The sequence below is a fragment of the Eumetopias jubatus genome, unplaced genomic scaffold (assembly GCF_037043125.1).
Source record: "Eumetopias jubatus isolate StellerSeaLion01/CBP00866 unplaced genomic scaffold, mEumJub1_p1.0 scaffold_15, whole genome shotgun sequence".
Lineage (NCBI taxonomy): Eukaryota > Metazoa > Chordata > Mammalia > Carnivora > Otariidae > Eumetopias > Eumetopias jubatus.
This window is the reverse complement of record NW_028274821.1, coordinates 88,997,559-89,018,837: the sequence shown is the minus strand read 5'-3', so window position 1 is coordinate 89,018,837 and position 21,279 is coordinate 88,997,559. Positions and strand designations below refer to the sequence as shown.

Below are 21,279 nucleotides of genomic sequence, written 5' to 3'. Positions count from 1 at the left end.
AAAAAAAGTCTGCTCTCAGTTTCCCAACCATGGGCCGAGTAACAGGTGCTCATCTCCTGATCCTCACCAGCACAGGGTAAGATGGATAGTTCTCACCTCCATGCGGCAGGCCAGGGACTCTGAGCTTCTAGAGAGGTGGAGTCACTGTCTGAGGCCACCCACCTAGTACATGCGGGAGGCTGGATTGGAATCCAACACGTTATCTGTGGACCCAGCGTTTTTGCCACTAAGCGGCAACGGGATTTCACGTCTGAGCGTTTCATGGCCGAACAAGTTGAGAACCACTGGTTTCAGAGACTGAAAATCACTGGTTGTATGCCCCTGGATTCCTTCCCCAGCCGCTCAGAGCTGCTTGGTCGCTCTTGGCTCGACGTTCCCATCTGTATCCTCACCGAACGAGGCCCCACTCCCATCGCGCAAGTCTGCAGGGCACCTCGGGCCTCCGCGGCTGCTAGGCGGTAGGGAAAGAGCATCCCGAGCGAACTCCGGTCGGCTCGAATGGCTGCCAAGGAAAAGTATTGTCCTTAAGTCCAAATTGATGCTTGGAGAGGTGGAGCAAACTCAGGCCTCGGTAGAGCACTGGTAATAACAGGGGCCGGCTTCGTTCAAAGGCGAGAGGTTGTTCTAAGAGCAGAGAGTGTGGTCGCTAATAATAAAGAAGTCGGTGGGAAGAGTTCTCCCGGTTCCCGTTCCCGGCCGTCCTCCCGCCTCCCTCCCTCCCTCCTCCCTCTGCGTCCTTCAAGGCCCCCGGGCGGCGCGGGCCGGCCGGAGGGCGTCCAGGAGGAGGGTGGGCCGGGGCCGGGGGCGGGGGCGGGGCGCGCGCGTGCGCGAGCTGTCAGGCCAGCCCCGCCCCCGGCGCGGCCCCGCCCCCTCCCTCGCTTCCCCCTCCTCTCGCTCTCCGGGTGTGGGGCGGGCTGGCGGGCGCTGCGGCGACCGCGGCGGCTGCTTCCTCGGGCCATTTTGCTGAGGAGCGACGGGGAGGAGGAACTGCTGAGGAGACCCAAGGCGAGGAGCGGCGAGCCGGAGGAGGCGGCGGCCGCGCGCGCACCGGGCTTTCCTCGATTGCGGGGATCTCAAGGGGCGAAGGGATCGCCGGGGAGGAGGACCGGAGAGCCGCGCCTGTCGCGCGGCGCGCCCCTTCCCGCCCCCTGCACCATGAGCTGGGGCACCGAGCTCTGGGTGAGTGAGGGGCCCGGGCCTGCCGGGCCGGGGGAGTGGGGGGGAAGGTGCCTGGCGCGCCTGGGCAGGGGGCGCCGGCCGGGCTGCCTCGGTGGAGGCGATGGCGCGCTGGTAGGGGTCCCCGCGGCCTGCGGAGGAGACGCGGGGCTGGGTGCCCCTCGTCGGCCTCGGCCGGAGCAAGAGGTGCAAGCCAGATTCGCCCTTTCGAGACGAGGGGAGCTGGTGTGGGAAGGAGGAGGGGGACGGATCCGGTCCCCCCGGCGGCCTGAGGAGGGGGCGCAGATCTGGGGCTCCTCGGCGGCCTGAGCTGGGGGCGCGGATCTGCGTCCCCCCCGGCGGCCTGAGCAGGGGGTGCCGATCTGAGTCCCCCCCCCCACCGGCAGTCTGAGCAGGGGGTGCCGATCTGGGTTCCCCGGCGGCCCGGGTATGGGGCACGGACCCGTGTCCCCCCACGCCGGTGCTTGGGTAGGGGTCCGGGCTCCCCCCCACGGCGGTCTGGGCAGGAGGTGCGGATCTGAGTCCCGCTGCGGACTGAGGAGGGGGCGCGGATCTGGGTTCCCCGGGCGGCCTGGGCAGGGGGCGCGGGCCGGCCTCCCTCTCCCCGGCGCCCCGAGACGAGTGTGGTGTGTGGAAAGAGCAACCTTAATCCCTAGGGGCGAGTAACCGACGCGCGGCTGACCAGCTTCGAGGGGGGCGTGGAGGCCCTCAGATTTTCCGGGCTGCGTTATTTGTTCGGGCGCCCCAGCCGCGAGTGCCTAGGGCTGTTCTCTCGGTGGAGGTGCGGACCGATCTGGCGCTCCTCTCGGGGGCGGGGCGGCCTCGGCCGGGCCGGGTCTCAGGTTTTGGGTTTTGGGGTACAGGGGCGAGAAGTGGTGTCTTGCCTCTAGAGGCGAGGACTTTTGACCTGTGGCGGCGCGAGGCGCACTTTTAGTTCTAAAGGAGCAGCTCAGATCCTGGATTTGCGGTGGGGACTGCGGCGTTTGGCCTGGAGGGGAAAGTAATCCGAGTTAGAGGGAGATCTTGTGTGACCACGTTCAGAAGGAGGCATTCGCGGGAGAAAGAATTCTTTAACTGCTCAGAGGAAACAGCTTTAAATGGGGAAGGTTGGCGGCGAGGGGAGCCGTCTGAGATCCTTAACCTAGGGCTGCGGATGGGTAAACAGGCAGCGCGGTGTCTGAAACCTCTTGCTGGAAGCTCTCTCCCCGGAGCCGGGCGACCAGGGGATGCCGAGGCAGTGCACAAGCCATCCGTGGGGAGGAGAGGCTGTGGCTGGTGGCATGGGGCTTGTTTCTCTGCCTTTCGCTGGATTCCCCGGGAAATCACTGGGCAAGGGATAGGCAGTGCAGTGTCGGGGGCGGGGGGGAGGTGGGGGGGGAGGAGTGGATGAAATCTCAATCATTGCACTGAAATGTTCTCAAGATGAGCCATTTCCCATGATGAACTCGGGAAGTGCCTCCTTTCGGAATTCCATTTGTAAAGGGTGTGGAGGAGAAAGTGTGGGGTGGTGGTTGCTGTCTGAGCTGAGGCCAAGAAATCTCACGTCAAAATAAAACAAGGTTAGAGAAGCGATAGAAACAGCGCATCCTCCCTTAATCTTTTTTTTTTTTTTTTGGCTTTAATTGTTTTTACATAACCGTTTCTTAGGCTCAGAAACAGCTACTGTCTTTGACACCAAAATCCTGAAGGCAAATAGCTCCCTTAAATTACAGTGATTGATTTTATAAACATCCTCTGTCTAAAGGGACTCAAGATTTCAGCTGAGGTTTACAAACACAGATTTTAAAATAACTGAGGGTTTTAAATATTTGTACCTACCTCCTTAAGCAAAATCTATCATTTTAAATGCAGTGTGTTTTTCCTCTTCCATTCGTTGGCTCTTTTTTAGCTTATCTGGGGTGGGCGAACAAATCAGAAGTAAATTTTGTCAAGATAAGAGAAATCCTGGCACAATTTCTTTTTGCTTGTTCAAACAAGAGAAAGGGATTGTGGAGGAAAAAATACAATATTTTTTAAGCGCAATAGGCGGGGTCCAAGGAACTGAACACAAGGTGGACATTTCAGTGATGTTAGTGAATGGCATAAAAGGTGATCAGGAAAGAGAAGGTAACTTTGAGAAGAAAATGGTAGAGTAGCTCCAATCACCTGCATTATTCTGTACACTTCTTTTAGGGGGTGGAAGGGTGGGAGGGAAAGCAAAGACAATGTTGTTGAAAATAAATAGGAACTGGAATATCTGTGATAAATGATAGGAAGTCTTGATATGGTTCAAAATAAATTGGGGTGGGGATGTTGGCAAAACAGGAGTGGCCACGAGTTGGTAATTCTTGAAGCTAGGTGATCAGCATAACAGGGCTCATGATGCTATTCTTTCTACTGTATATGCTTGGAATTTTTTACAATAAAAGTAAGTGGAAAAGATTTTTAAGGAGGGGTGTGTGTACTACTTGAAAATTTTTTTAACTTGGTAAGTTTCCAAGAAAAAACAGGTCAGTTAGAGTTTTATATACACTAATAATATGTCAGTGAGGAGTCAAGGAAAAAAAGCATTTCACTAGAGTATGGGCTTTTGGGCTTAAGTGGCTTATGGTTTAATAGGGGGAAGGAATAAACACATTATTTGCACTAATAAAAGAAGTGCAGTATTTGAGTTTTAAGGTGAAATGCCAGGAAGCATAAGGGCAACAAAATGTCTCTTTTCCGCTGCTTTATTTTATTAGTATTTGAGATTTTTTTTTTTTAATTGGAATAATGAAGGATTCTGAAAAAGAAGCTTTCAGTCCTTCAGTGGTAAGAGACTGGGTGAAGTGCCGTGTTGGGCAGCGCCAGACAGCCCAACGCAGAGCAGTCATTGAGGTTTTTCCTTGAATGGTGGCTTGGACTCATGCACGCGGGTAAGGAGATAACGATGGAGTACAAAATCCTAAGTTGGTAGAGTTATGTTTCTAGGTGGAGGGAGGCAGAGCTATGGTTTGGATGGGCGTGAGTTATTTGTAACAGGTGGTTGCAGCTTTCACAGACCTTCACAAGTACCATCAGGTTTTACACATGTTTTAGGACTTTAGTCAAGATCTGCACAGGCTTTTAAAACCTACGGGTTTCTAATGGGCGCTTTACACACAAGGGCTGCTCTTAAGGCACGTCCTCCTTCGGTGAAGTAAAACCTTTCTCTCTCTCCTTTTTTTTTTTTAAACATCTCTGTAGGGGTAAACTTCCATATCCCAGGAAACTTTGAGAAATCATGAAATGTCAGGAAGTTAATACCACTATAAAAAGGAACTCAAAACCATAATTCGTAATAACTTTATTGGATTAGTTTGTATTTTAATGGACGCTTTCTATTTTTGTGTCAGAAGGTCATAACAAAGTATAAATGGCTGTTTTAAAGTGATTAGGTTATAATTAAATAGTTTCTGTACAACTCTTAATACTAGTCCCTTTTGTTTTTTACTTTTTTGTATTTTTTTAATTTTTAATTTTTTTAAAGATTTTATTTATTTATTTGACAGAGAGAGACAAAGCGAGAGAAGGAACACAAGCAGGGGGAGTGGGAGAGGGAGAAGCAGGCTTCCCTTTGAGCAGGGAGCCGGACGCGGTGCTCAATCCCAGGACCCCGAGATCATGACCTGAGCCGAAGGCAGACGCTCAACAACTGAGCCACCCAGGCGCCCCTTTAATTTTTAATTTTAAGTTAACGCCACATTACACATGGGGCTCCAATTCACAACCCGAGATCAAGAGTTGCATGCTTTACTGGCTGAGCCAGCCAGGCTCCCCCCGCCACCATGCCCTGCATATTATTCCCTCTTAATCAATTCTTAGTTTTTTTATTGAACAATTACTCTGTGCAAGATACTGATCTAACTCATGTTACATACACTGAAGGATATCTACTTATTTTGGTGAAAGCATATAAAGTAGGTTTTAACTCTAGTCTGCAAAATCAGAGTCAAAAGAGAGATTTATGTTTCTAAGATTAACCAAAATGCATTTATTCAAGCCTTTGTTACAAAAAGTAATGTTAATAGCATAAATTGATTGCACTGACTTGTTGAAATTGTGACTGGTCATTGGAGAAATGGCCGAGCAAGAATTTCTTACATTTGAATGTTTTTTGTTACTTACTTAGTAGAGGGAAGTGACAAGTTACTGAGGTTTCACTTCAGCTTTTTATTCACATGCTCATTAATGCGAAGAATAAATAAACCCACTGGAAATTTTAGCTTTCCTCATAATTATTCTAATCTTTGCCGCTAACAAATGACCAAGTGACAGCACCTAGTTTTGTGGTCTCCCAGTGTCCTCTCTGACATCTTCATTGCTTTACTTTGGTGCTAATAAGAAACGGAGTAGCCCAAAATATCAAAAGCAAGAAAGCAAGCAGAGAGATTTTCTTTCTTTTTTTTTTTTTAATATTTTATATTTATTTGACAGAGAGAGACACAGCAAGAGAGGGAACACAAGCAGGGGGAGTGGGAGAGGGAGAAGCAGGCTTCCCACGGAGCAGGGAGTCTGATGTGGGGCTCGATTCCAGGACCCTGGGATCATGACCTGAGCCAAAGGCAGACACTTAACGACTAAGCCACCCAGGCGCCCAAGCAGAGAGATTTTCTAACCTGAGTTTCCAGGACAATGCCAGGCGTGCGATGTACATTCCACAGTATGTTGAATATGGTGATATTGGTTGCAGTGTGCGCTTTTTAGAAGCAGCAGTGGAAGAGTTATTTACCAACTCTACTGAGAAAAATGCCTGACTCATAGTAGGAATTCAGTAAGTATTTATTGAATAAACGAATGGATCCTTTTTTCCCTTTTGTTTTAACATTTGCTTTTTTAAAGTAATGGGAGGGTAATTTTAACACCTTTCTGCCCCTTGGCAGTTGTAAACATTTTTGATAACTCTAGGCACCTTTTTATTTTTAATAGACTTTATTTTTTAGAGCCATTTTAGTTTCACAGCACAATTGAGTGGAAGGTATAGAGATTTCCCATATATCCCCTGCCCACAAATATGCACAGTCTAGGCACCTTTTTTTACTTTTAAAGTAAGGCTTGAAGATTTATCTCCTTTGCTGTTCATGTTGCTTATGCCGGCTATGTATGGGTATGTTTGATATAAGAACACTTTACAGTGAGTTAAAATTGTAAACTAGGCATTACTGATTCTTTCTTAACCTTAGAGTAATTGACTTAATAGTTCCAGGTTTGGGAGAATGATTACCTCTTCTTACTGCAGAATGCTAAATGTAGGGCAGGATTCACAGCTCATAGCTCTTCTGCTTTTTGTTCTTAACAATTCAGAGATTTCCATTTGGGTTAAAACATAGCAAGACCAACAGGGAGACATTCATTCCTGCCAGATCTGTGGTGAGTGGAGCAGAATTGCCTCAGAAGATAGGCTAAGTGGAGTTTAATTCTGTCATCCTTGCCTTGCCATTAAAATAGGCTTTGCACCACCGTTTCTGGTTAGTAGATATCAAGCAAAACATGGGAGGTCTGGCAGTCTTGATTCACTCATCAGCTTGTTGCTTTCACTTTATACCCTAGACATAATCCTGAAAAATAAACTATTTTTGGTCAGTAACACTGTATTTCAGACACTGTAACGGAGTTTTGTAAATGTCCGGGCTTACTGGGTGACCACATTATAACTCTTGCTTTACATTGGTGCAACGCGGAAAATGCTCTTTGGGGGACTATTCAAGTATCACCCATTTCCTAGCTAAAGCTAATATTGTGTTTCCTGCAAGTATTACTCATACTTGTTTCATCAACACCACCCACATTTCAAAACAAGGCTTTATTTGACACTTAAAAATTGCAAGCTACCAAGAATACATGAATGCCCTGGGAAATTAATCTAATTAGATTTTAGAATGTGGGTGTAAAATCTTCTAGAATTAGTGTTTATAATGAAATATTTGATTCCTTTTTTAGTAATATATACTCATACTAGTTTCAGGCTAGTATTGTGTCTAGTTAAAAAATGTTAAAATCTAGGGCATCTGGCTGGCTCAGTCAGTAGAGCGTATGACTCTTGATCTCGGAGCCATGATTTCAAGCCCCCATGTTGGGTGTAGAGATTACTTAAAATCTTTTAAAAAATGTTAAAATCATAAAAGGCCAAATATGTATATTATATTAGAGCGTTAGTTGAGCATATACAAGTTGTTGTTTGTTTTTTTTTAGAGTATACAAGTTTTTAATATTGATTAATCATGATCTTCCCATTGGGCCAACTTTTAACTCATAAATCTCATCCAATTTGTAAATTCTGTGTTAAATTTATGGAAAGCTTAAACAACTTCAGTTGTTCTATACTAGAAATAGATTCACACCACCACCCCCCAACAACAAAAAGATGAAACTTCCAATTTCTTGTTGCAAAAGTTATAATACCTGTTCACATTTAAGCTACAATATCACAATAGCTATATTGTGTGTTTTTTGAAATATAGAACATGCCAGTCTAGTAATTAGAATGAAGGTTTTACAAAGAATTAACTCTTAGAGTAACATCTGTGAGTTTAGCGTATAAAGTTCAGCAGGTACAGCCCGCATTTGTACTTCTCTACCCTCTTCATGGGTTATAAAAGTAGAAATAGCTTCTAAATTGCATAAACGCTATAGTTCTTGTAATATTTTCACATGCACCATGCCTTGTTACGTTACACACCGTTGAATAGTTATCATCCACATTGCTGATTATTGAGAGCTTATCATGTCCCGTGTGCTGTACAAAGTATTTTCCAACCATCATCTCATTTATTCTTCCCAAGAATCCAGTGAGGTTAGTACCATTCATGCCAGCATCTGGGAGGAAGGTGCTGAGAAGGAGATAGGAGTGCAAGGTTTTATTGGGACGTAACACACACCTACGAAGAGAAGAGGGAGGAAGTGTGATTGGGAGACGGAGCCGCGGGACCAGGATGCAGCCTGACAAAGTCTCTACTAGCTCCAGCTCAAGGATTACCCGTTCAAGGAACCTCACGTTGGACAGAAATGGCCAGGCTCCTGTAGTGCCTTGCATGTTCATTGGCCAAGGGCCGCCCCAAGAACAGTGTGACCTTGGCCTCCATCTTTCTCAGTCTTTGGTTGGTGTTTGCCACAAGAAGACCATGACCTTGGCTCACAAGATAAGGCAGACCCTATAGTCTGCTAACTATACTCCCTGCAACTGGGCAATGAATTCTTTCTGGAAGGGGGACCTGAGGGGCACATCTCTGCACTGGCTACAGCCACACCATCAACGTCCCCTTTTATAAGAGAGGAAATTGAAGCTCAGGAGGGCAAAGTAGCTTGGCCAAGTTCACAGAGTAGGAAGTAGAGATTCAATTCCACATCTCTGGGATATAAGAGCCCTCTTCCTCAGACTTTAACATTTTTTTAAGTTCAGGGGCCCCTGACTGGCTCAGTTGGTAGAGTGTGCGACTCTTGATCTCGGGGTCGTTAGTTGAGCCCCACGTTGGGCATAGAGATTACTTAATAAAAAATAAAATAAATTTAAAAAATAAACATTTCTAAGTTAATGCCTTCAAAAATATGGTTGTTGTTTGAACTTTTTCTTATGGACACTTTCAAACATACTTACATTGAGTAATATTATGAGCCCTTATATACTCATCATCCAGCTTGAAGGTAATCAATATGTTGGCATTATTGTCTCATCTTTTTGGCTCCACATGGTGTATTTAGAGCCCTTGGTTTTCTCCACCACGTGTTGTAATGCTAACCTGCTACCTCACTTTTCTAATGTATCTTTTATTATTTATTTATTTATTTTTAGAGAAAGGGAGGGGGGCAGAGGGAGAGAGAGAATCTTAAGCAGGCTCCATGCCCGTTGTGGAGCTGACCCTGAGATCATGACTGACCTGAGCCGAAATCAAGAGTCTGATGCTCAACCAACCGAGCCACTCAGGGCCACCTCACTTTTCTGAGGAATCAGGCAGAAAACCAAAATTCTTCTGCCCATTTCTTAAAATATGAAAACAGGAGAGAACCCAATTGTTAAGTGCCCAGGGCACCTTTACTAGAGGATTTCAGTGTATCCTTTCATAGGCTAACAAGGACGTTGTGAGTTTAATAGTTTTCTCCATTTTATAAATGAGTCTCAGAGCAGTGAAGCTACTGACCAGACTCATCAAACAACGAATGCTAGCACTCGTGCTACAGGTTTTGGGTTGGTTGTGTTGTGTTTTGTTTTTTGTTTTGTTTTGTTTTTCCTGACACTGGACAAATGTAGTGTGAAAACTGCATCTTCTGTATTCGTAGCTTGCAAGCCCTTTTCTACCCATCACTCACTCATATTTCTCCATCAGTGATGTAGGTTTTGCTTTCTAAAACCTTTGCTGTTACTCATATTGAGAAGCATTGAGAACCAGTGACTCACAGGGCTGACTACTGCAGCCCCAGCGGAAACTGTTATGAATGAAGCATATATTCCAGCAGGTGTCTTGTGTGTGTCTAGTGATTCACTCATTCTTTCAAATCCAGAGTTATTGTTTTTCCTTTCTAGTTTAGAGAAATTAATTTGTTGTTGTTGTTGTTTTTAAGATTTTATTTATTTATTTGACAGAGAGAGAGACAGCGAGAGAGGGAACACAAGCAGGGGGAGTGGGAGAGGGAGAAGCAGGCTTCCCGCTGAGCAGGGAGCCCGATGCGGGGCTCGATCCCAGGACCCTGGGATCATGACCTGAGCCGAAGGCAGACGCTTAACGACTGAGCCACCCAGGCGCCCCTAGAGAAATTAATCTGTAAAGGTATTACGAGTAAGGTCAAGTTTCTGATTTCATTGTGTTGCGAAAGTATGTCTTGCTGTAAAGTATTTTTGTTGTTGTTGTGGAAAAGTACTTTTTTTTTCATTAAATTGGGAAAGAATGAAGAGGTTCTAGATATTGACCATTTGGGGGTGCTCTGGCTGTCCCATGCAGGGCCTTCAAAGTTTTGGTTCTTGGGGACTAAGAAACAAAAACATTTCCCCTACTACCTACAGCAAAAGAAAACGTGGCACCTTTAAAGGGATCTATTCCCTTTATACTTTTGTTTGCACAACCAAAACTGAGAGCAGTTTCCTGAAATGCATTAAAATACCCAACAGGTCCTTGGGAAAATGGTGTGGGCGTTGCCAGGTGAGAGAGAAAGCACAGCAGGGCCCAGCTTGGGCTGCGCTCCTTGCCCAACCTAGCACTTATTAGTGTTGGGCAAGCCCTCACACTTCTGTTCCTTGGTTTCCCCACCCATAAAATGGTATGATGATGTTTGCTTCCTCTTCACCAAAAAGCAGAAAGGTGAGTGCTTGTTTGTAAAGTGCTTTGAGCTGGTTCAATGAGAGGTGATGGGTAAATATGAATTAATATCATAATGGGAAGGAAAAAAGCCCTGTTCCTTGGAAACCAATTGCAAAATTCCCCTGCTGCAAGCAGGACTCATGAAAAATGAGCAATTCACTGTCCTAGCCTTCTAATTTTCACAGTAAAGTCTTTGTCCTTTGACTTAAAATTCTTTTTACATGTTAACAATAAAATAATAGTAGGAAAATGCCTGGAAATCATTGCTTTGGAAAGGACGTCTGGATTTTAGGAAACCATGCATGTTTATCTCTTTTCTTTAAAAATTTTTTTAAATATAAAATGCACTCCAGGGGCACCTGGGTGGCTCAGTTGGTTAAGTGTCTGCTTTCAGCTCAGGTCATGATCCCGGGGTCCTAGGGATCGAGCCCCACGTCAGGCTTCCTGCTCAGTGCAGAGTCGGCTTCTTCCCCTCCTTCTCCCTCTGCTCTTCCCCCCACTCATGTTCTCTCTCTCTCCCAGATAAATAAATGAAATCTTTTTTTTAAAAAATGCACTCCAAAACACTAACCATACTAATATTTAGCAATATACTTGGGTCTACTTAAGTATAATTTTAATGTTACCTGTCCAGGGGAAATAGTTCTCTTTGGCTATTATTACCACATTTTTAAAAAGTCCCTGCTCGACAGGGAGTCTGCTTCTCCCTCTGACCCTCTTCCCTCTCGTGCTCTCCATCTCTCATTCTCTCTCAAATAAATAAATAAAATCTTTATAAACAAACAAACAAAAAGTTATTCTGTGATTGGTGCACCTGGGTGGCGCAGTTGGTTGGGCATCTGACTCTTGGTTTCAGCTGTGGTGTGATCTCCGGGTCGTGGGATAGAACCTCTTCTTTGGCCTCTGCTGCTTCTCTCTCTGCCCCTCCTGCTCATGTTCTTTCTCTCTCTCTCTCTCAAATAAATAAATAAATCTTTTAAAAATTTTTAAAAAGGTAAAGTTATTCTGTCATATCACAGGAAAAAAATTGTAACTATATATATTAACTAGGACTGTGGTGATCATTTCACAATATCTATAAACATAGAATCATTATGCTGTACATATGAAACCAATAGTGTTATATGTCAATTCTGTTTCAATTTCTTTTTTTTTTTTTAAAGATTTTATTTATTTATTTGAGAGAGAGAGAGCATGAGAGAGGGGAGGTCAGAGGGAGAAGCAGACTCCCTGCTGAGCCGGGAGCCCGATGTGGGACTCGATCCCAGGACTCCAGGATCATGACCAGAGCCGAAGGCAGTCGCTTAACCAACTGAGCCACCCAGGCGCCCTCTATTTCAATTTCCAAAAAACGTTATGCTGAAGTCACATTATGTCCCCCCAAAAGCTGGATGTTGGCTGCTTGAGACCACACAGTCTGATGAATTATCCTACATATTGGCTTAGTTTGAGATTGACTTCTACTTAGCAAAGAAAACTAAGAAACTTAAAAATATCTGCCTTAGGATGGACATATATGGAAATGCCTGGCAGTGTTTGGGCAAAGAAATTTGGATTTTATCAGTGTGTTTGTGCATATAAAATATATTTTTCACCGTGACCTTAAAATTTTTGGAATTGAATTTACTTAGCCTTAAAAGTAGGTTATCTAGTATTATTTGTTCTAGTTCTATGAAAAATGTTGGTATTTTGATAGGGATTGCATTAAATCTGTAGATTGCTTTGGGTAGTAGGGACGTTTAAACAATATGGGACTATACCAAAATAAAAAGCGTTTGTACGGTGAAGGAAACCATCAACAAAACAGAAAGACAACCTACTGAATGGGAGAAGATATCTGCAAATGATATATCTGATAAGGGATTAATATCCAAAATACATAAAGAACTTGTGCAACCCAGCACCAAAACCCCCACAAATAATCCACTTAAAAATAGGGGCAGGAACCTGAACATTTTTCCAAAGAAGACATCCAGATGGCCAACAGACACATGAAAAGATGCTCAACATCACTCATCATCAGAGAAATGCAAATCAAAACCACAAAGAGATATTACCTTACGCCTGTCAGAATTGCTACAGTCAAAAAGACAAGAAAGAACAAATGTTGGTGAGGATGTGGAGAAAAAGGAGTCCTTGTGCCCTGTTGGTGGGAATGTAAATTGGTGCAGCCACCGTGGAAAACAGTATGGAGGCTTTTCAAAAAATTAGAAATTGAATTACCATATGATTCAGTAATTCCACTACTGGGTATTTATCCAAAGAAAACAAAAACTCTTAAGTAGGCTCCACGCCCAACATGGGGCTTGAACTCATGACCCTGAGATCAAGAGTCACCTGCTCTACAGACTGAGCCCGCCGGCTGCACTGAAAACAGAAACTCTAATTTGAAGAGATATATGCACCCCTATGTTTATTGCAGCATTATTTGCAATAGGCAAGATATGGACGCAGCCCAAGTGTCCACCCATAGATGAATGGATAAAGATATGATATATATGTATGTATATATGTGTGTGTGTGTGTATATATACTTACACATATATATAATGGAATATGACTTAGCCATAAAAAAGAATGAGATCTTGCCTTTGCAAGAACATGGATGGACCTAGAGGGTAAAATGCTAAGTGAAATAAGTCAGAGGAAGAGATACCATTCGATTTCACTCATATGTGGAATTTAAGAAACAAAACAAACAAAGAAAAAAAGAGAGACAATAAAACAGAATCTTAAATACAGAGAACAAACTGCTGGTTGCCAGAGGGTAGGAGGGTGGAGGATTGGGTGAAACAGGTGACAGGGGTTAAAGAGGACACTCATCCTGATGAGCACTGAGTAATGTATACAAATTATTGAATCATTATATTGTATACCTGAAACTCATATAATGCTGTATGTTAATTATACTTAAAAGAAAGATTTCTCATTTGTACAATGAGGATTTAATCATTGAATAAAGAGAATAATCACGTTTCATTAAAAAAAAAGGTTATCTACTTGCGTTGTTCAATTTTCAAAAGATACTAAGGTGTACATGAAAAGTTTCATCCTAGGATAGATTTAATTCTTTTTTTTTTTAAAGATTTTATTTATTTACTTTTTTTGGAGAGCGAGTGAGCACGAGCAGGGGGAGGGGCAGAGGGAGAGAGAGAAGCAGGCCCCCTTCTAAGCAGGGAGCCCAGATGACAGATGACGTGGGGCTCCATCCCGGGACCCTGAGATCATGGCCTGAGCTGAAGGGAGACACTTAACCACTGAGCCACCCAGGTGCCCTGGATAGATTTATTTTCTAGATTGCTATTACTGTTTTTGGTAAGAGGATTGGTGATGTAGGTGGCAAATAATTATGACTTTAGTATGTAAAAGAAGAAACTAAACAAAATTATAAAAATTATATCAGATGATACAGATGTGATGTGTATGATGGAGACATCCGTGTTTTGTCCATAGTACCTATTTTTTTGAGCACCTACTAAGTGCCAAGACATGGTTCTTATCCTCGAGTAGCTTGTAATCCAGTAGGGGTGCAGAAATATAGACAAATCACAGTACAGTGTGACAGGGACTAAGGTGGGGGTAACTCCACGGGAATAGGTACACAGGAATATAACTCAGTTGAGGAAGAAGGGGCATCCGTGTGGAATCCTGAAGGACTAGCTAATTACACAGGTGAAGTGGGGCAGGTGGGCAGGGGGGTGGGGCAGGTTAGGAGGGTGATCCAGACAAAGCCTTCCAGGAACAGGGAGTAAATGGTATGTCCAAAGGTCCATACGTATAAGAGGACATGGGCCTGGAGAATAAGCAGAGCACATCAAGAGGAGCCTAAAAAGGTAGACTGAAGTTGACAACTATATGAGCAATGTGGTTTTGCCTTGAGGACACACACCATATCCTTGAAGTGAGGAAAGCAGGTAGCCACGTGGTCCATTTTGTAGTCTCCTTACTGCAGGGTGGGAGTTGGGCAGAAGCTGGATTGCAGTAGGCCCTGCTACGTTAATGGGCTGATTGGATTCATTGCACGGGTAGAGTACCGAGCACCCCCTAGTATTATTTTTATTTGGGTGGCATTAGGTTAGAATGAATTGCTAGGGAGCCTTGGATGCCTAGAGAAGATCTAGCAGGTGAGTCTTGAGTGGCGAGCCGGGGGATTGGGAGGATGAAGCCAGTTCACCACTTTGGCTTGTGGGTTAAATAGTATGTCAGCCTCGGGTGTTTTTGTCCCTCAGTTGGGCACAAAACCAAAACCTACAGTCACTTCTTTCTGCTGCTCTCTTTGTTTCTGCTCTGGTGGCACAATCTTTTTTTTTTTTTTTTTTAAGATTTTATTTATTTATTTATTTGACAGAGAGAGAGAGAGAGAGAGAGAGAGAGAGCACAAGTAGGCAGGCAGGCAGAGGCAGAGGGAGAAGCAGGCTCCCCGCTGAGCAGGGAGCCCAATGTGGGGCTCGATCCCAGGACCCTGGGATCATGACCTGATCCGAAGGCAGATGCTTAACCGACTGAGCCACCCAGGCGCCCCTCTGGTGGCACAGTCTTGACAGGGTTTGGCCAAAGGTCTCTACCTCAGCTTTATTAAGCTAACAGATTTGGGATTTTCACTATCCCTGGAGGTGACTCACGCTAACCAAATTCCCAAGACTGATGAATAAGCTGAAATGCGGATTTTAAATTTATAATGAGAAGTATATCCATAAAGAGACGAGCTGTTCGTGTTTGCCGATCTGCATGTTTTCTCCCTATAGGCTAATCTATGTGGAAAGCTAAATTCTATACAAAGGTTCTTGGAGAGCATCAAATCAAAATAGATTTGGATGAATTTAATGGCTTGTGACACCAAGTCATGGAAACCTAAGGCCTCTATCTCTTCTGGAGAGATAAATTTGCATTAAGGATAGAATAGAGTCTGTTTCATACATGTTATATAGAGGATTCCTTTTTCTTTATTCTTTCTTTAGAGAGTCTATTTAATTTAATATAATTTAATTTTTAAAGATTTTATTTATTTATTTATTTATTTGACAGAGAGAGAGAGCGAGAGCAGGAACACAAGCAGGGGGAGTGGGAGAGGGAGAAGCAGGCTTCCCGCGGAGCAGGGAGCCCGATGCGGGGCTCGATCCCAGGACCCTGGGATCATGACCTGAGCCGAAGACAGACGCTTAACGACTGAGCCACCCAGGCGCCCCTCTTTCTTTAGAGAGTCTACAGCGTATTTATGTTTAGACCTTTTTAATTCTAATCTCTGTTCAATCTTGCTTTCCTGAGATTACATCCAAGTACCCAGATTTGATACTGGGTGTTCATCAACTTCTCACTTTACAGCATTTCCCAAACTGGCAAGTCTGAGAATCTGTCATTTGAAAAGCTCTCCTAGGTCATTCTGATGTGGCTCAGGCAGCACTATTTAACACTTTGATTCCTTCTCGGGCATTCTCAGTTTCTGCTCGTTTTAATTCTTTGTAAGAAATGTAAAATGTAGCCACATTTTGGAGCTCTTTTCTTACCCTGCCAACCACTTACAACAAACATAACCATTCTAAGATACTGTTTGTTCTTTGTGGTTCTCTAGTTGTGATTTACTCAGGTACCATTAAATCATCATTAATTCATTCAACAAATAGTATTGACCTCTTACTATAGGCCAGACATTATTCTAGGCAAAGGGAAAATGGCAGTGAAACAAAACATAAAAAATATTGCCCTTATATGTGATCTTTCTATATATATATCTCTCTCTCTTTTTTAAAGTTTTTTTTTTTTTTAAAGATTTTACTTTTAAGTAATCTCTACACCCAATGTGGGGCTTGAGCTCGCAACCCAAGATCAGGAGTTGCATGCTGTACCAACTGAGCCAGGCAGGAACCCCTCTTTATAATATATCTGATCATGATAAATGCTATGGAGAAAAATAAGGGTGTAAGATACTGGGAACTAAGGGATTAGGGTTGATGGGGAGGAGAACAAAAGTGTCATGCTGGACATCTTTGCAAGATGCCTATTAGATATGGAAGTATGTTTAATGCTAAGTACATAGTTAAATATATGCATTTGGAGCTCTGGGAACGGGTCCAGGCTGTTTGGGTCAGATTGCCCGATATATGTTTGGGTAATCAGAAAAACTAGAATTAAAATGGTAAAATTCTGAGCTCTTGTTACAGTGATATTCTTCCAAGTACTCTTTTTTTTTTTTAGTTTATTATTATTTTTTTTAGTAATCTCTATGCCAAACGTGGGGCTTGAACTCACAAGCAGAGATCAAGAGTCGCACACTCCTCTGAGCCAGAAAGGTGCTCCTCTGAGCCAGAAAGGCGCTCCCCTCTACGCACTCTTATTTGACTTTAGAACTCCATCACTTAGCAGAACTGTCATAATACCCTGCCCTTTCGGACAGTGGCTGTTCTGTTTGCTGAACTGCTTACCTTACTGAGAATCATTATGTGGAACTTGTTTTATATCGGGAGAAGTGTAGACTATTAAGAGTTGATTGGTTTTGTAAATTGTTATAAGAGCACAATAAACAGATCTTGAAGCTTTGATATGTTTAGAAGTAAAACTAATGTACCATTTCAAAAATGAGAAAAATAAAATAAATGGCTACTGATGGGCATTCTGTTTTTGGTAATGATCAGAGAAGTTAATGTCACACATGCATCATTTTAATAGGGTTTTGCAGATGGTCTAATAGGGTAGACTCTACCTCTCTGAGAGCTTGTTCTAACATTTGGAGATGAATAGAGAATGTTCAGAATTATTCAATTCACACCTTGTTGACTGAGATCTCTATTGTACCTGATATTGTTTAATTTTCCTCTTTCTATTTCTCAGAGATAGTTTAAAATTGGTAATACTGGATCATCAAGTAAAATCAGCTTTGGGGGGAGCTCTACTTCGAATGGTGGCAGATTCTGCTTTGCAAAGATTGTCACAACAATATCTCCCATTCCACACATTCTTTAAAAAAAAAAGAGAGAGATTTTTATTTATTCATTTGAGAGAGAGCATGAGTGAGGGGAAAGGGGGAGGGAAAAGCAGACTCCCCGCTGAGTAGGGAGCCCAGCGCAGGGCTCTATCCCAGGACCCTGAGGTCCTGACCTGAGGCAAAGGCAGACGCTTAAACACATGTTCTTAGAATGTGACTCCTTCTGTTCAGAGGAAGGAGAGGGCTTATGTCCCCTCCTCTTGAACCTTGGCAGATCTTTGGACTGTCTTGACCAACAGGGTATGGTGAAAGGGTCGCCCTATGATTTCCATGGCAAGATCACAAATATGGTGTGCACTTTTGCCTTGTTCTTTCGGGATATTACTCTCAGAACCCAGGACCACCTTGTTAGGAAGCCCAGACAGTCCATATCAACAGACCATATGAAGAAGCCAACTGTAGAGGTTCCTGCTGACAGCCCAATTGAGGTCTCAGCTAACAGTGAGAATCAGCTGCTGGCCATATGAGTGAAAGGCTTCCAGATGATTCTAGCCCTCCGCCATCGAGTCCCCACAGCCTTTCAAGCTTTTTCATTTGGGGCCCCAGCCAGGGAGGAGCAGAGATAAGTTGTCCCTATCAAATAGCTGACCCATAATAAAATGGTTCTTTCCCACTAAGTTTCAGGGGTGATTTATTTTACAATAATATCTGGAACAATATCCTTGGATGTCATAGTAGATAATAGTAACACTGCCCCTTCTCTATTTATTCAACAGCAGGACTACCATGTATCCTCTTATTCTACCCTAAAGAGAAAAATAAGATTACTTTCTTTTGGAAGAAATCCCTCAGAATATGAAATTGAGAAGTGGAAGAACATTAATAAAAACAATAAAGATAAATTTTTATACTTATCTTCTCTGAAGGTGATGGAATAGGAAACTGAGAAGCTCTGACATGAAGACTTATGGGAAAAAAGAAACTCCTTAAATAGTTTGTTCTAAGGTTCTCATCACAAGATTGTGCACTTTGCATACAATGATTCTGTGTCATTCTTTATGGTCATAGCCATCCACCTGCAGAAGAGGACAGTTCATTGCAATTCCCTTTTGTAAGAAATCGTTTTGCCAGTTTTTCTCCCCCAAATCCATCTCGTCTTTGAGATGGAAGCCATGCTGATCCACTTCAGAAGTCTTGTTTGAGGAATATCAAATAAAATGTGAATTTTTCTAGAGTTTCACTTTTGAAATCCAGTCAGTGTTCTGTAGGCAATGAATTTGCCAGACTAAACCTAAACATATGGATCTAATTCTGTCTCTCCTACTCATTCACTCTGCGTCTTCCCTCTCTGAGTGAGGGACTTGGGCTACATAGTCTCTAGCGGGTGCTTATTTAAAAATTGCTCTATTTTATTTTCACAAGACTTCTACAACTTAGTTAGTGTGCAGTATTGTTCGAGAATTCAGGTCTGGAGTCAGACTGCTTGGCCCATAGCCTGATCCTAACTAGCTGAGTAATTCTCGGCATGTCATCTAAGCTCAGTTCCTCTTCTATAAAATGGGGATAATCGTAGTGCCTACTTTACAAGTTCAATGAGAATATCGAGTGAGTTAATGAATAGTTAAGAGCAGTAAATGTCTGACACAATGAGCTATATGAGCATTGGCCATCATTAGTCACCTTATGTGCTGCTGATTGTGATGATACTTCATTCATGTTTTGAATTTCATGTCCAAAAGAAACCAAATGGGCATTTCCTTATTTGGGGTGTAGAAGTGATCAATGAATTGGGTATAAACTAGACTGTGTGACCTCAGGTCCCTTCAACTCCAGTGTTCTAAGGTAACCTGAGTTCCGGGATTGATTGACGCTGAGGAAGTTGTCCTAGGAGTACTAATGCATCTTACGCGGCAAACACATCAATGCCAATTACCATAGAGTAGCTACTTCCAAGGCTAGGAACTCCATTGAGAGGTTTTATGTATAGTTCCCACACTAGCTCAAAGAAATGCTAATAATGTTAATAGGAGATTTGTAAAGGTTCAACAATTCCAAAAGTGACACATAAACAGAATCATTGGACACATTCCTTAAGTTGTCAGGCACTCTGTTCGTGGATTGAATGTCTTGGGTGTGACTCCGTATGCCAAAACATCAGGGACTGTTTTGCTCAGCGAGAACTTTTTGGCTGAGAAACCTGAATGAACTTGTTTATTTGTCACTTTGATAGATCAGCAAGTAAATAAGGGAGGTAAATAATGCCATTCCAGAAAGACTTTCGGTAATCAGGTACTTCATTTCTAGATAAAAATATTCAACCACCTAATGGGAAGAATGCAGTCTGATGGCTTCGTTCTTCTTCACTTTCTGGATTTCTTTGGCTACGAAGCTCCAGTAATTGTCTGAGTCAATTAGAGGAGATGAAAACCCTCAGGAGGAGTTGCAAGCAGTTGACTGAGATAAAGAATGTTTCTGAAGACCTCCCAGCAGATCTAGAATTTACCTTTGATTATTTAAAAAAGATTGAAAACTCGAATAAAGTCAGTTGCAGAAATGTCAGTCGTGTTCAGTGAGGTATCACCAATATGTGGTGCTCTATAAAAAAGATCTGTTTGAGGCACAGACCCCATCCAGATCCCATGGCTGGAGTGTTCCGGCTGGCTGTTAAATGATTGCCAAGGTAGGCCACACTGAAGATGACACTTACCTTGATTTCTCAGTGTGGCAGAGACCAGGATAGCTCAAAGGGAGATTCAAGGGTACTGTTGTATGCACTATTTACTTGGTAGTCTTTGAACTATGGGCCAATCCTTAGGGACCAGGCAGTCTCATACGGAGTGAAAATAAAGAAAGCAAAAGAGAAAAGACAGAACCTAGGGGGAATGTAGGATTTGCTAACGTGGATGAAAGGCTGAGTTCAGGGAAATTGGGTAAAATGCTAAATGCCCAGAATTAAAAAAAAAAAAAAATGACCCATCCTTTGGATACTGTAGACAGCTCCAAGGGTGCTATGGGGAGAACACTTAGGAACCTGGATTGCCTAATACGGACAGAGTGGGTGAGTCTCAGACCAGAGTGCAGACCTAACAAGGCCCCAACGTCCCAGAGTTACAGCTAAATTTAGACAACCCCTAGCACACTGTCTCTTCCAGCCGATCATGGTTTCTCATCCTTAAGGCAAGCCAGCCTGCTTGTGCCCCAGCTCCTACTGCTTTGTCCTAGCTTTGCCCTCCGCCGGGAATGCACCTGTCCCAGGTAGCTCCCTGCTCCTTCCCCTCCTCCTTCTAGCCCTACTTGCAGGCAGTTTCGTTTTAATGACACCCTTCATGTAAGTTACACACGGAAAGGAACTCTGACAGGTCAGCATGCTGGAAGTCTCTGTTACAGATGCAAAACTGGGGAAAAGTTGTGACCTCATAAGCATGACTTATTTCTTAATTCTTCATGTATTTTTTTTTTTAAAGGTTTTATTTATTTGACAGAGAGAGACACAGCGAGAGAGGGAACACAAGCAGGGGGAGTGGGAGAGGGAGAAGCAGGCTTCCCTCGGAGCAGGGAGCCTGAAGCGGGGCTCGATCCCAGGACCCTGGGACCATGACCTGAGCTGAAGGCAGACGCTTAACGACTGAGCCACCCAGGCGCCCCAATTCTTCATGTATTTTTGAATAAGCAGCTTGTGCTCAGGGTACATATTTCTCCCAGTCACCCCTTCCCTTCCCTGGAGGCAGCCACTGTTACTAATTTCTTGTATTAGAAAGCTCTCAAGTATTTGTAAATAAAAGCCCTTCTCTATGCCATTCACACCTTTTGTACCTTCCTTTTTATCACTTACATTATTTTGGTGTTCTCTTTTCCTTTAGCTGCCTCATTCTTCTTAACGTAACTGTTAATCTTTTT

General features: G+C 43.5%; 1 protein-coding gene across 4 annotated transcripts in view; it reads left to right on the top strand.

Moving 5' to 3' along the window:
• Positions 1-916: 916 nt before the first annotated feature.
• Positions 917-21,279, top strand: part of FNBP1 (formin binding protein 1) — a 135,182-nt gene continuing 114,819 nt past the window's right edge. For 3 of the 4 annotated variants that reach the window (XM_028090473.2, XM_028090472.2, XM_088018854.1), the window contains exon 1: positions 1,066-1,179. In XM_028090473.2, coding sequence (XP_027946274.1) covers positions 1,156-1,179 — 24 coding nt within the window. In that variant the 5' untranslated portion in view covers positions 1,066-1,155. Of the gene's footprint in view, positions 1,180-21,279 lie in introns of all 4 variants that reach the window. The other variant, XM_088018853.1, reaches the window with a different exon arrangement.